This window comes from Pagrus pagrus, assembly GCF_965226575.1.
Source record: "Pagrus pagrus genome assembly, chromosome: 3".
NCBI classification, from domain to species: Eukaryota; Metazoa; Chordata; class Actinopteri; order Spariformes; family Sparidae; genus Pagrus; species Pagrus pagrus.
The window spans coordinates 14213148-14227745 of NC_140187.1; the positions used below are offsets into that span (position 1 = coordinate 14213148).

General features: G+C 39.8%; 1 protein-coding gene across 3 annotated transcripts in view; it reads right to left on the reverse strand.

Moving 5' to 3' along the window:
• kcnab2a (potassium voltage-gated channel subfamily A regulatory beta subunit 2a) overlaps nucleotides 1–14598 on the reverse strand; it is a 92522-nt gene that overhangs the window by 50480 nt on the left and 27444 nt on the right. For 2 of the 3 annotated variants that reach the window (XM_084349215.1, XM_084349216.1), the window contains exons 2-3: nucleotides 8131–8298; nucleotides 5796–5837 (exon numbers count right to left, since the gene is read on the reverse strand). In XM_084349215.1, the coding sequence (XP_084205341.1) occupies nucleotides 5796–5837; nucleotides 8131–8207 (119 nt within the window). In that variant the 5' untranslated portion in view covers nucleotides 8208–8298. The remainder of the gene's footprint in view (nucleotides 1–5795; nucleotides 5838–8130; nucleotides 8299–14598) is intronic. The other variant, XM_084349217.1, reaches the window with a different exon arrangement.

Below are 14598 nucleotides of genomic sequence, written 5' to 3' on the forward strand. Positions count from 1 at the left end.
CCTCGACCACAAAGCTTCTCTCACCTGCTGGTTCTCAGCCTCTCTGTCCAGGTCTCGGGAGTATCCGAGTCACTGTCGAGCTTTGCCTCCCTCTTACCTGTACTTCATGCCTGTCTGATAGGACACACACTCCTCCATCGCTAGGCCATTCATCTTCAGGAAGTCTTCCATGTTCTTAATCTGAGCGGCAACTCTCTGTTCCCGGAGTCTCTGCAGCTCAGCCTGGTCGGGGGGCCTGGCCGGTGGCTGATTCAGCCCCTGGTCCGAGTGGTAGCGGTTGATCCCGCTCCGGATGCTCTCGCTGTATGACATAGACAGCATCTTGCCGCTGCCGCTGCTGCTGCTCTTCCGAACACCGCTTCCTGGCGCTGCCGGTTTGGGGATCTGCAGGTTTTCAGGAGGACAGTGACTGGACTTGCGCTTGCCGGGAGCCCCTCGGGGGCCACCAGCGTACCCTCCCGCAAACATGCCCCCTCCCCCCTCGTTCTCCTCCTCCTCGAGAGATGCTGGGGAGACCCGTGCAGTGAAGAATAAGGTAGGGACACAGATGGAGCGAGGAGCCGACAGGGCACAGCCACCTCCTTAAATAGCACCTGCTCCCATAAAAAAACAGCTCTCCTGCTTGGGGCAGCACACGGCCATGCATCCTGTAATCAGAGTCGCACAACATAGCGCCTCACCCTCCCCTGACAGGTACACAATGGCAGGGTTACACTAGGAGCTTTCAGGTGACTTGTTGGTGATTAAGGAGCAGGACTAGAGAGGGCGCATGCCATCTGCAAAAGGGAGGCATTCAAACATGCACCAAGCAAGAGGATGGGAGCACATTCCTGGTCTAACTTCTAATTTTGACTGGGGAGAGCCAAGAGACAAACTTTCTGAGAGTAGTCCAGGATATAATCTGAGTGTATCCAACAAAAAGGCACAACAACTCCATGTGGACTATAGAAGAAATAAACGTGCACGAGAGCTTAAAGAATTCCCAAACAGCTGCATGATATGCACTTGCCTTGTCTGTTTAATGTAGTGCTGGGCTTCTTTTCAGGCTTAGGATTTCAGGGAGTTTTCCATTTACAAAAGTATTTCCTTCTTCTTCTGTGAAATAATCTTTTTTTTGCTTGAGTGGTTCGACTCCTCCAAGTTTCAGCTCTAAAAACAAGTGCTGTGCTGAGTTTAAATCAATAGAGGGCAGCAATATATTCACCATTACTGAAAGAATGCAACTTGATGCTGATCACACTGCTGAGCATTGACCACAAAGCCATTTTCTTGGTAAAGACAATGTGCAGTATAACACTGAGACTGCAATTTTATATTAATACATTATGAAAACAGAATGTTCTAACCTGCAGACCAATATTATTTAAATACAAATATACTCTAAATATGACTTCTATTACAAATAAAATATAGTTAAGAGTTTAACAATTACATTCTATAAAAACTGTAAATAAATAGTTGTAGCTGTTAATAAATTGTGACTGAAACAAAAAAGATGAAAAACCACCAAAGACCTGCTGAAAGTACAATCGAGGATCATCTCTTTCGTAGTTATATCTCATTCCATATTTGCGTGATTGTAGGCAAGTTATTCCTTAAATGTGAGCATACAACTACATTACTACATACACAGTACACTAAAAGACTGCTTAAAAAGCTTGCACTAGCATTAAAAAAGAACAATTTAGATAATTACTAAAAAATAAATATGTAAGATAACTAAATTTATCTATTAATCCATAACCCAAAAAACAAGATATACTTCCGGATTTAGTCACTTTCAATGCGGTCAGAGTCCCTTTTTTATAACCACCTGAGAATAAGGAAAAGATATTTTACTGCTAGTCTGAAATATACCATAAGCTCCAGACTGTATCGATCTTTTAGAAGTCTATTGACTAATGCAACACTTAAACAGTATCGTCTTCGCCTTTGTACAAAAGAGCACACAGAACTACCATAACATTAACCCTGAAACTAATATTTCGAGTGGTAATAAACCAATATTATACAATACAAAATATACCAAATACAGACGGTTAATGACCCCAACACTATCTGTTAGAAATCCTAACATGGAATAAGAAATTAGTCAAACCGTTCAAGCCGCCATCATGTCATGACACAACTTGGATCTCTCCCACAAATTCTCTATCAATTTCAGTTCTTCCAAACAGCTGGTTTCCTCTCATAGCGACAGAAGACACAAATAAAGGAGGAGACTTCAAGCTAGGCAGCATGCATCCACACACCCACACACACTCCTCAACATTGTGCCAACCCCTTTACACACGGAAACATACACGCAAACAAACACGCTCCTGATATGGTCATGAGTGCAAATCTTTCCTCAAACTCACCCGATTTCTTGGGGGTCGGCTCATGAGCGAGGTTGTGGGGTGCCAGTCTGCTCTTATAAACGCACACTGCGGACAGCGATGAAGCGGGCCCACCCAAACTGGGAGTGTCTTACTAGGAAACGTCTAAACCAATTAGTAAATAAGAGAGTGCATCCCTTCCCTCCCCTCACCACTTGGACCATACTCTATCACCACGAGCAACACCTCTCCTCCTCCCCTCCCTGTGAGATCTCATGGAAGAAATCCATTTATGTCGTTTAGTGGCCCGTCTTGTTTCTGCCAACCACAGCAAATAATATCAGCCCTGAATTATTCACCAAAGCTTTTGCACTAAAAGCCTCTGATTGTTGTTCCACAGGAAAGAATACTAAGAGCTGGACAGTAATGAGGGCCTGAGTGTTGTGTGCACATGAGACACAAACAAACACACACAGTGTCAAGCAAACACATACTGTACTCATACACACATGCACCCACACAAAGACAAACCACAAACATGTTCAGGTACTCTCTAACCGAGGCTTTATGAAAACCACAGTTTCAGCACACCTTGCACCATTTCTCTGCATCTCAGTAGCCTTGAGATTAGTTCAAGGTCAAAATCACAAAACTAAAAAGGTAATTTTTAAGACTTTTTTTAAATACCACAACGAATGCAATGTAACACCTGTTTTATAGTCATACTGGCCAATGTATGAAAGTATGCTGGAAAACCAGTATGGACGATATGGCCTTGAATTAATTGATATAATCAAATTTTTCCAGGACTTCCCAGCCATTTATAAATAATTCCTATTGATTTCATTAATTCACATTAATAACACATCTGGACCCAGATAAATGGCATTAAATTAATAGATGGATTAAAAGGCACAAGATATAACATTTCCATTTCCACATTAAAGTGTCTAGAAACAACGAGACCTTTGTTTTAAATTTTGTTATATTGTATACCTACATCATCCGAGAAGTTCTCAAAAACTTTCAAACCCAGGGAAACCCTAATTTCATTCAAGCTGACGCGCGTTTTATTTGCTTGCCTGTCGCTGCAACTTCCAGGGCAACATCACATGATGCGTCAGACAGTGAGGAAGGAAGTCACGATTGTTACTTAACATAATGTGGATTAAACTTTAATACCTCGCCTTGTCCATTAACATTTCTGCCTGAGTCACATCAGATAGAATTCCACTGGCAATTGTGTTTTTTTAACAATGAAGAAGACAACTCCCACGACCCCTTGCTACATTACAACGTCATCAAACTGTCTTTTGTTTTTCATTGTTTTGACTGAGGGACCCCTAGCAGGAGACATTACATACTGTGCAACCTTAACCTGTGAGTTTATTTAAGTTGCCAAAATAGACACTTGCCCATTGATGAGCTTCCTAGCTACTGTGTCTGAATGAAGTCTGAATCCCAATCCCAATATGCATCTTCAGTGGCCACCATGCAGTTATGGCGAAGAAATTCAAACTCAGAATTTTTATATTTACAATGTTAATGAGGTTATACTACAAGTCAGAACTATAATTTTTTCCATAACTGAATTAACAAGCTGTTGTCAGAGGAAAATAAGGTCCATAACACTGTTTGAAGCTAGAAAGGTGGCAGGGTCCGCCACATATAAACAAAGTAAAACAGCATGAAATGATGTTGTCCTTTAAGGTCAGTTTGGCTATACAGTTTATTTAGTCATTAAAACAAAGAGGTTGTTTATTTAGATTATTTAGGCATTTAAAAAAATCTGTCGATGAAGAGCCTTCTCTTCTGAGTGCAACGTAATTCAGTCCTCTAAGTCAAAGATTTCTGGCTGTTGAACTACACATTAACTTGTATCTGTAGCTGTAATGGTAAGAACAACTCAAATGCAAGCTTGCTATTAAGCAACTCTAAAATTATCTTTTGCAACAAAAATCAGTGAACTCAAGTGGGTGAAATATGAACCACATGAATGCTAAACTGTATTCCTTTGACACATGTAATGTAATGAAAATCTTGCTTTAAGAATATCTGTTACATTAACCCTGCTTCCCTAATCTATACACTTGAGACATGCAGTGGTCAGAGGTCAACGACCTTCATCATCAGAAAGCACTCAGTCCCTTGAAAACGGTAAGATGGTTTAACGACAGCCAGAGCCGGAAATACTTTACTAAAAGCATTCTGGGTACAGTATCATGAAGGCTAACGTAAAATGGCTGTAAATACACCATGTCAGAAGAGTGTCGATCTACAACTCAGTGGATCTACAATGCAGGAAAATAAAGCAATACAGAACAAAACGACAACCAGAAAGAGAAGATTGGGTTGAGACAAAGCAGCATCAAAACTAAATATTGTCGACTTGAATTGCATCATGTTTTGAAGGTTCATTTGCAGCAAAGTAAGCAGTAGTACGGGTTTGAGCCATCATGGTTCCAGTATTACAGTTTGTGTGTTACAACGTTCTGATGACTGAAGAGAATAAAACTTCCCTTCCCAGCATCAGCCCGTCACTGTCAGAGTGACAGACAGACAGGGATGGGGGGGTTTAATTGATCCACCAACGTAGGCAAGGGGAGCAGCTAGTAGGATGGTTTGCACTTTAAAAGGACAGAAAAGTGCTAGACGCCGAGATAAAAATCCAATAGCGAACTCATTACAAGCACATCCACATAGTCAGGCCTTTTTTTTATAACTGAATCAGCAGAATAAGGCCTGATATACGACCATAAAACATGATCGTACTGTAGAGCAGCAGAGAGACTGGCCATCTAAAAAAGCACACTGCTAGAGGAGAGTACCAGCAACCCTCCTCTACGGGAACATCATCTCATCGCCAGCACTGATCAGTCTCTCTGGCTTTTAGAGCAGACGGATCAGGTTGAGGTCCCATGAGGTCAAAAAGGATTACGGTTTATTATAGAAATGATGAATAAAGGAAATGCCTATCTGCTTAATCATGCCAAAGGAACAGAAGCAAAAACAGAAGTGTCTGGAAATCAGTTCAGCAAAAAGCTTCTTCATCACATGTTGTAGTTTGACAAGAACAAGAGAGGGTGTCTCAAGTGTCACTGATGGGGAAAAAAAGGGAGAAAATGAAGAAAAAAACTCAGAGAGTTATTGTTGATTCAAACATTTTGTGAGCAACCTTGCAACCAAATCCATTATCACCCCTATCAGGTTTAAGCTGGATTGTGCATTGCCAGCTAAATAGTAGATGATAAGTGTCATCTATGCTGTAGAGCTTTACTAATGGATGTATGGTTTTAAATGACAGAACAGCAAGTCTCTAGAGCAAGGTTATTACACTGAAATAAAACAAAAAGGAAATACAAAATGTCAGAGAACAAACGTATGAAGTTATACGAAAAACATGCGAAACTACTCAACTTAAAAAAACTGCTCTGCGACAAAAAACACTGATTGGCAGATAGAGAGACAGACAAGTACCTGTAGAACTGCAGCTGTCGTTTGGGGCTCCCATAACGAGCGCTGAAGACATCAGAGGAAAGGAGGAAAAAGGAAAGCTTCAGTTAATAAAAGCAGGAAAAAGGAGAAGTTAGTAGTGAGGGAAATTGTATACAGACAGTACGCTGACAAAGGATATTGACTGCTAGCCAAAGATGGTATAGAATACAGAAGAATAAAGGAGGAGGACATTGAAAATAGTCATCAGAAATGACAAACAGACGTAGCGTATTAAATAAAGCATTCACAAACCTTTGTTTGTCCAAAATGTTCAGTGGATTAAGTTTTGTATGCTGGAGGTGTCAGAACATTGTGACATGACAGGCCTTCGACAAGCAATCACTGCATAGTCTTCACAAAAAAGTATACTGCATGAAATGTGCAGTTATTTGTCCATGTTTGAAGACAAAATCAAAATCTTCCAGGTGTAAAAGACCTTTACACATCATTTCCTGATTTCTTACTGTGAATGTACAAACCTGCAAATTAATTACATGCTTGAATTAAAGTACACATTTTAAACTCCTAACAAGGTTTTCAGATCAAAATACTGTACTGGATATGGGGATGATGTGGATACAAAAATACATATATACTGTTACAGTTTATATAAGCATTAGAACATGTTGTCTCTTTTTTTAAATGCTTGCCTGTAAGGTAGGAACACGTACAAGCCAGACAGCACTCCATTTTCGAATTAAGTGTGTGCCAACATCACAAGTTATGATCAATCTAAATACAAAGATCCAAAGTAGAGCTCTTGGGTTTAGACTATAAATCAGTCATCTTGGCTAAGCAGTGGATACATTTTCAACCTCACCTCCTCTGACCTCCTGCGCTCTAAGAGGATCATTCTGCAATAGGAATACACTCATATGGAGAGCATATGGAGTCCATTATATAATTTAAGGTTTAATTAATCAAACATAAGCAAGAGAGTAAAGCGTCAAAGAGTACAAACAGGAAGAAAAATGTATTACTAGAATACTTAATAATATTTCATAACTTTAGCCACCAATATTTGACAGTGCTTCCATGCTCTTAGTTTAACCAAGGCATTACACCTAATAAAACTTGATGTTTAATTAAGTCACCACTGGGAAAAGAAAGTAAAACATTTAAGCTTTAGCATGACAATATGTGGAAAAGCAGTGAAAGTAAACTACTACAGTGAGCACTATGAATGATGCTGGTAACAGGATGCGGCACTGTGTCTCAATGTCCCACATATTCTGAGTGAGGGCAAATTAATGCTATGTCAGTGTCATCTCAAAGAGTCCAATAGCTGTCCAGAAGATTTAGTCAAGTATCACAAAACCTATAGCTGACAGCCACTGCACCCATCTGGCTACAATGTAGGTACTGTGAAACACAGTCATGAAGCTGCTGTACAAGAAGAGTGGAACAGATGCTTTTTAAGATAATGTGTCTCTGGCGCCACAAGGTGGTGAACCATTAGAGTGCAGGATAATCTGTACAAATTATACATGACAGTCTATACTGCTGCTGCCACTAATGCAATGTATACACGTAAACACACCATACAGTGACATACTGTGATGTGCCTGCAAAAAAGTGCAAAATTAACTTTTTGTCTAGGGAATGTTCAAACTTTATCAGTCACTCCATTGATTACCATTCAGTAAGCAAAGCTACTAGCCACAACCACATATTTTACCAACATATAGTTGGTGGCTGGTGCTAATTTTGTGCACATGTGATTGTAAGGGAGTGTGCCTGCCCGATATCACAATTTAGGGGACACATTACAGACTTGACCAGTTAGGGACAGCAAGTACATTTGTTTTCTTTAATTCATTTACACTGTAAAATGTATTAAGTAGACTTCAGTATGGTTTGTGTACTCATCACTATTATCTTAATAGTCTGTAAAGTGATGTGCTGTAATGTATTGTGTGCATTAGGGATAAGGCCCAGTACACACGTACACAGGTATTTTTAAAAACACATTTTTTCCTCCTCCGGTTTAAAAAAAATTCCCGTCCACACCAACAGTATGAAAACTCCAACGATAGCTGTTAAGCGCATGCCAAAGCTACAGGTGGCAATATAACCTCTACCGTAAGGCCATGTTGGCCAATCAGAAGCCTGCCAAATAATGGAAACAAGCTAAAAACCGTGGTTTTCCTGTCTACACATAAACACTGAAAAACAGCGTTTCTGAATATCTTCGCCCTGGCAGGAGTCTTCCAGAAGTGCCGTTTATGTGTGTATGGAAGGCCAAAACGCATAGAAAAAGTTTTGTTTTCAGAAATACCCATGTACGTGTGTACAGGGCCTTAGTCTGTCATCTCACCTGTAGATCATGCCAGGAGAGCCAGTCTGTCGGAGGGAGAGGCGAGCGGGGGAGTCTGTGGTAGATTCAGGATACATGGAGGCAGGAGGGAGGGGGTGTGGCCAGCCTGCCGGGGGTGGTGTTCTTTCACCGGGACCACGGGGTAAAGTCTATCACCAGTCAGGGCCTCTGGAAAGGAGAGAGAGTGTCAGTCGTGGTAAGATTTCTGCAACAACATAACCTTAATATTAACCTTAATATTATCTTATAAAGAGTTTCCCTATTTCTGCGTAAATATGGCATAATTGGGAAGCCCTCATGGCCCTCTTGACAAAGGACACTAACACACATATATCAATATTATGTGCACTATTACCTTTTCAACATGTACGACACAACTTTTTAATATCATGTGCAATATCACCTCTTAATATCATGTGCAATACTACTCTTCATGATTATTAATGTTATATCATGTTAGTATATTATTTTATTGATTATCAGGTGCATATTACTTCCTTTTTACTACACTTTCAATGTCATTGCCAATATTACTTTTTTCTATTTTAGTTAATTTTTAGTTTACTCTTAGTTTGTACTCAACTTGTCTTACCATTATTGTTATTGTATTAGGCATTTGTTTTTGCATTTAACTGCTGAAACAATTAAGGTCATGAGAGTTATCACTTCTGAACAAAATCATTCTTAAATGTTCTTCAGATGAAGAAGGATTCATTCAAATAGATAACCATGTTGTCCAATTCAGATATATATATATATATATATATATATATATATATATATATACACATATATAAATAATCATATATTATATATCATATATTATATCAATCAATGTGATGGATTGGATTCCAGTATGGAGAGGACACACAGGCAAAAAGGAAGGCCACAATGTGTTTTCATTTTACTGCTGGCTACAGCAACCAGTTAGGCATCTTTGACCACTCACACTAAAAGACTGCCAATGAAAATATCAAGCATAATGGATAATGATCAACACGTCCCAGACAAGGTCAGGAGCTTGAGAGGGTAATTAAACAGTGGCGCGCCAACCCTCCCACATCAACAGGGACACCAAATTAACCCTGTCTGGAAATATCCAATCAGCCATTAAGTTGTGGCCACTTGGTCTAAAGCAGCACTCGATTCTCAAACTGGGTGAGGCGTTGAGGACGAGGGGGAAAATATGGAGTGAAACCAACAATAAACTGCAGAGTTTGAAGATGCCACTGTGCTGACCTTTACTTCACTAACATCTAGCCTGAATCCTTTTTGGTTAGTTGCCTATTATTGATTGATATCTAGAACTATTGGGCGTGGGGCATGAACTCTTTTGGCTTCTGAAGGGGGGCATGACATTATATAAAGTTTGAAAACTAAAGCAGGGTGGATCTCAAGCCTCTTCCAATCAATGGATACTGCAAGTAAAGTACAGGATGTAGAGGCAGGACAAAGACCACAAAGTCCATTAGCTAACCTCACTGGGGACTAGACTCAGATTTGCCTTAATTATTCCCTGAAATCTAAATGTTGCAGTATGTGAGATTACAAAAAAAGATCAAATGAATGTGCCACTTGTGAGACCAGGCCTTGGTTCACTTGTTATTTGGAAGCATATTTAAATATTAAACTATATTTGGCATGAGGAAGAGAGTGGTGAATGAGGTTATTTGACATTGTATCACCTTTTTCAAAGGATTGCTACACACTTCCACCACTAGATGGAGTCGCGTCCTCACTCTGTGGACATGATCTGAATGAATAATAGGACCAGTGTAACCTCTGTAGTTTCCCACAGCTTTACAGTAAAGGTTTTAACATCTTCATGGTAAAGGCTTTGTTTACAAGTCCGGCGTGATCAGAACTACCTATTTAGACAGAAATATAATCACATCACACCACATGAAAACACTGCGGTAAAATGCAGCAAAAAGCCATGCAGAGACAACACGCAGCCCACATTCACACGTGAATATCTTCATCCAACTTCATCATCCTCTGGCTGCTGTGTAATGTACGTATGTGGGTGCAACACAGCAAACCGTAGCTGATCCACTGCTTAGAGCGACTTGATTCTATGAATAATTCAAAGTGTCTGCCCAAGAAGCAGGCCACTGCTGGAGAGAGGGCAACAGCACGAGAGCTGGGCATCATTGAGGGCTGGGTGGGTGGGTTAGCTATGCACAGATGCCATTAACACACATTTAAAATATCTCATCAGAGCATTTCAAGTCAACACCACACACAGGCTGAGAGGGAGGGGAGCGGCACTGCTGATGTTTTAGCCTAGTTTACAGTAGTGGATAAAATTAAATAAGGGGAGCCGCAGAGAGGGTGGCATCTATGTCACCCTGACAAAGCTGTGAGCTGAGCAGCACCATGCTACCCTATTTCACCAGTGGCTGCACTCACGTGAGTCATGGCTCGTAACCGTCATCGTAATGATAACATGAAGGTGACTTTCTCCTCTCATCAATTTCCCGAGGTGTCCCGTGTTCTCAAGGACTCATTTAACGCTCCCTGCTCAATTCATTTCAATCATGCAGCAAAGGGACAGCAGTCATACCTGATATCAGGTGACGATGATGATGTCGTGACCCTGATGGGTAAAAGGCTTGGTCGTAGATTTACTATAAAGCACAGCACAGTCCTGCTGGATTATCTGTCATTGATGTGGATCAGAGGACATGGTGGGTTGGATGAGGAGGGGGCTATGAAATCATACTTTTTTGCAAAGCCTTAATATCCTAAATCTATTGTGAGGATTTTTGCGGCCTCTCTCTCTCATGTGGTTATAAACTGAATTTATTTCGGTTTTGGATTGTTAGTTTTACAACAACCATTACAAATATGCAGAAATCATCTTCAACTTAAAGAAATGTGATCGATATTTTTAAAAAATTCTCGTAATTTTATAAACCAAATCACTAATCGAGGCTGTATCACCACGATTGAGCTTTTTCTACCCAGCTCGACGTAATATAATATATTGCATTCGGTACTAAAGTAGATGTATGTATGATATTATCATGATGATACTGTGATACAAGCATTAGCAAGGACAGTTAATGCTAGACAAACTGTTCTATTACCTGCACACAGATTGCCATAACTACCATTGGTTGATTAAACTCATGTTTAGGATGAAGATGAATAAGTCCCAAAAGAGGAGCTACCATATTTGTGAGGAGGTGGCTTTAATCTTACATAAACTATATTAAACATCACATCATTTTCTGTAAATTGTGTAAAAAAGGAATGAAAAACAGTAACCTTTTTCATCACTGTTCGCAAATTTTCCATATTAGTGTAAGTGGCTACATTTGTTATCAAGACTTTTCAACTTTTCAACCAGCTTGTATCACTAAAGTGTTGGTAGTATATGCAAAGGAACAATGGTAAACTCAGCCCCTCACTCTTTTACTGGCAAAAATCCACCAGATGAAGTAAAACACGTCATCTGGAGGGGTTGAGCTGTTGTGTCATCTACAGATTGTGCATGGTTGAATGTGGAACAACAGAAAGTACAGTCAGACTGAAAGAGAGACCCTCTCCCTCTCTCTCTTGGATCTCTCTTGGAGTAGATATATATCAACAAACTCAGCTCAAACTCTCTAAACTAGGCAGTGCTGATAAGGTATAAACAAAGATGCTGTTACTACACTACCCATTTCTGACCTGAAATGTTTCCAGAAACATATTTTAAGCATACTGTTCAGCTGTAATAGACAAAAACTGTGAGTCAGAAGTCACCACCATATTGTTCCTGTACCGTGAGGCTGTAAAAACTCAGATCAAACTGTAAAACCAGGCACTGCTGATCAAACATGAACCACGATTGTGTTCATTCCAGCCGCCTTACTGTTTGCTGTTTCAAAACGGACTCCTGGCCAAAACCAAGCAAGCCCAAGGAGCAGTATGTCACCCATCAACCCGAGTGTTCATTGGTCCAGTACAGTGCATTCTTGTTGTTGAATAGGTGGAATACCAAAGCCCCTTTTCTTTGTTTTCTTTGGTCATGAAGCACCAGTTAAAAAATAGTTCCATCTTTCTACTGAATAGATAATCCAGGGCCATCCTTCTGGCGTAAAATACTTCTTTAAGTGCAGCCAGGAGCTTGGCAACCATCAACTAAGTCAATCACATGCAACCATTGCCGGCAACACCACTTTCAGGAAAAAAAAGTTACACTGCAAAGACGTGACACAGATCCAAAAAGAAGACACCAATGATTTCAAAAAGTCAGACACAAAATTGACAAGCACAATAAGAACATACAAGTCATGCATACTTGTGCTGTAGTTAAAGTTGCCAATGCCTAATACCAATCATTAGAAATCAAGGAGACTGAAAAACAATATTTGGGACTGATATTCATTTGCAGTAAAAATGAAACGCTACAGGTCAAAATTTTGAACAACCACGGATGAAATACAGCTAAGTACAATTTACTTAAATACTGTTCTTAAGCACAATTTACTTAAATACTGTTCCTAAGCACAATTTTCAGGTACTTTTTCTGCTTTACACTCCCCATCCACTACCTTTACTTGACAGATGAAGTTACTAGTTACATTGCATATTCAGATTTTCAGTACTTTTAGGCTATTTATTGTGACGTGTTACCAATCATATTGTTGTTGGCGGAACATTGTGTGAGAGGATGTTGTATCAGAGCCAAAAGGAGCACATTTTAAAATTGGTTTAATTTATCAGCAATCTGACAAAAAAATCTCAGATACTGACTGAGGAAAATGCTGAATATCAGCCCCAATAATCGATCTACCCCTACAAATTATACTGTAGTTTTGATCAATTAAACAATATCAGATGAACACCACCCAGAATTTCAATATAATGCAATTTTACCAGCCCCATTACATCACAAAACCATGATCCTACTGTAGTGAAGTGCTTTTGTAGTGAGCAGTGAAGTGGAACCTGACCTGTCCAATTAGTGCATGGTTGCAGACATTAGGAAAACTAACACATGGGGCCTTCTAGGCTCCAGTGCATACTTTTGTCTTTTCTGCAGTTTAATGTGATAGTTCATCGGCCGTTTTAACCCATTTAGTTACTGCACAAAATATCTTGTGTTTACACCTGATCACTGTCTGAAGTACATTGTAGAGCAATGCACCAGTCTCACAGAGATGCCTGGAGTGAGCTGCAGTTTGAGGGATGCTGCTGCTGACTGCAGCAATGCGGTACACTACAGACTCATCCTGGCTCAAGTTCGAGGGCTCAGATTTACTGCACTAATGGTCCAAGGTGCACTTTGCAGATTAAACTGCAGACAGAGAGGGAGAGAGAGAGACACAAAGCACAAAGAAAAGTGTACAGAGAAAGGAGTTGGTATTGGGCAACATTTTTAACAGAGCCACTGTTATATACATTCAACATTAAGTATCATCATGTTTTCTTGTTGAGAATTTGTCTACCCTCCAAATGGCAACACCTTGATCTGCTCCTGTTAACATTTCTTCTTAAACATGTTAAGGAAATGTTCCAATGTTTTGAGCCCAAATATATTTGTTAGGTACAGAGGAAATCACTCAGTATCCAGGCAGAGTGTTCAAAATGGTCTTCCTGGTTTGTATATCATCTTCTCACTGGTACCCTGTAGCAAGTAGTAATACGCCCACACCAATGCAGCCTCTTGCATTTTTGATGCAATGTTACTGTTGTTCTGAATTTGGCCCGAAGCATCGAGCGTGTGTTTTTGACATGTATGTTTACAATGTCAAATGTTTCACAGCGATACAGAATACAGGCATGAGCGATCTTTATTTTATCTGCCAAAATAGAAACAAAACGAAACATATTCCTACCAGTGACACGCATGAGATGTAATCAGAATTATTTTGCTTAAAACTGATCAGATTCAATACATCATCATTAGTGAGCTGTTTCCAATGAATAATTTATTACATATTAATATTATTTAGCAAGAGATTATATTTATCACAGGGATGGTTTGTGGAAACCCTGCCATGACAAAGAAGAACTTTTTTTGTAAATTATCACAGTAAGATCGGCCAATATTATATTAAAAGTACCGCTTAGTGCAAATCTTAGTCATTAAATATTAATTAATTGATTTTTTAACTGTCAAATACTGATATCAGGTTTCAGAGAAAAAAATTCAGCCAGGCAAGATTATAAACTCTAGAGATATTACATTACAGGTGGAGAGACGTGGTGGTCAAAGAAGAAAGATTAGATGGATTAGGGAAATTGTGCAATGTCGTACAAGATGAGCTGATATCATGAAAACCATGCATCTCCATAGTCCCTGTTAATCTGGTCTCACACACCTCAGTCTCTTCCAAACAAAATGCAAAACTGAGTCACAAAAGGCAGCCCTTCATGCTTTCCATCCATAAATCCACCTACACCCAGCCTGAGTGAATTCCCTCTTGAGACAGGGCTTACGTGAGCAAGGCAAGCAGGCAGGCAGTGCTGGCC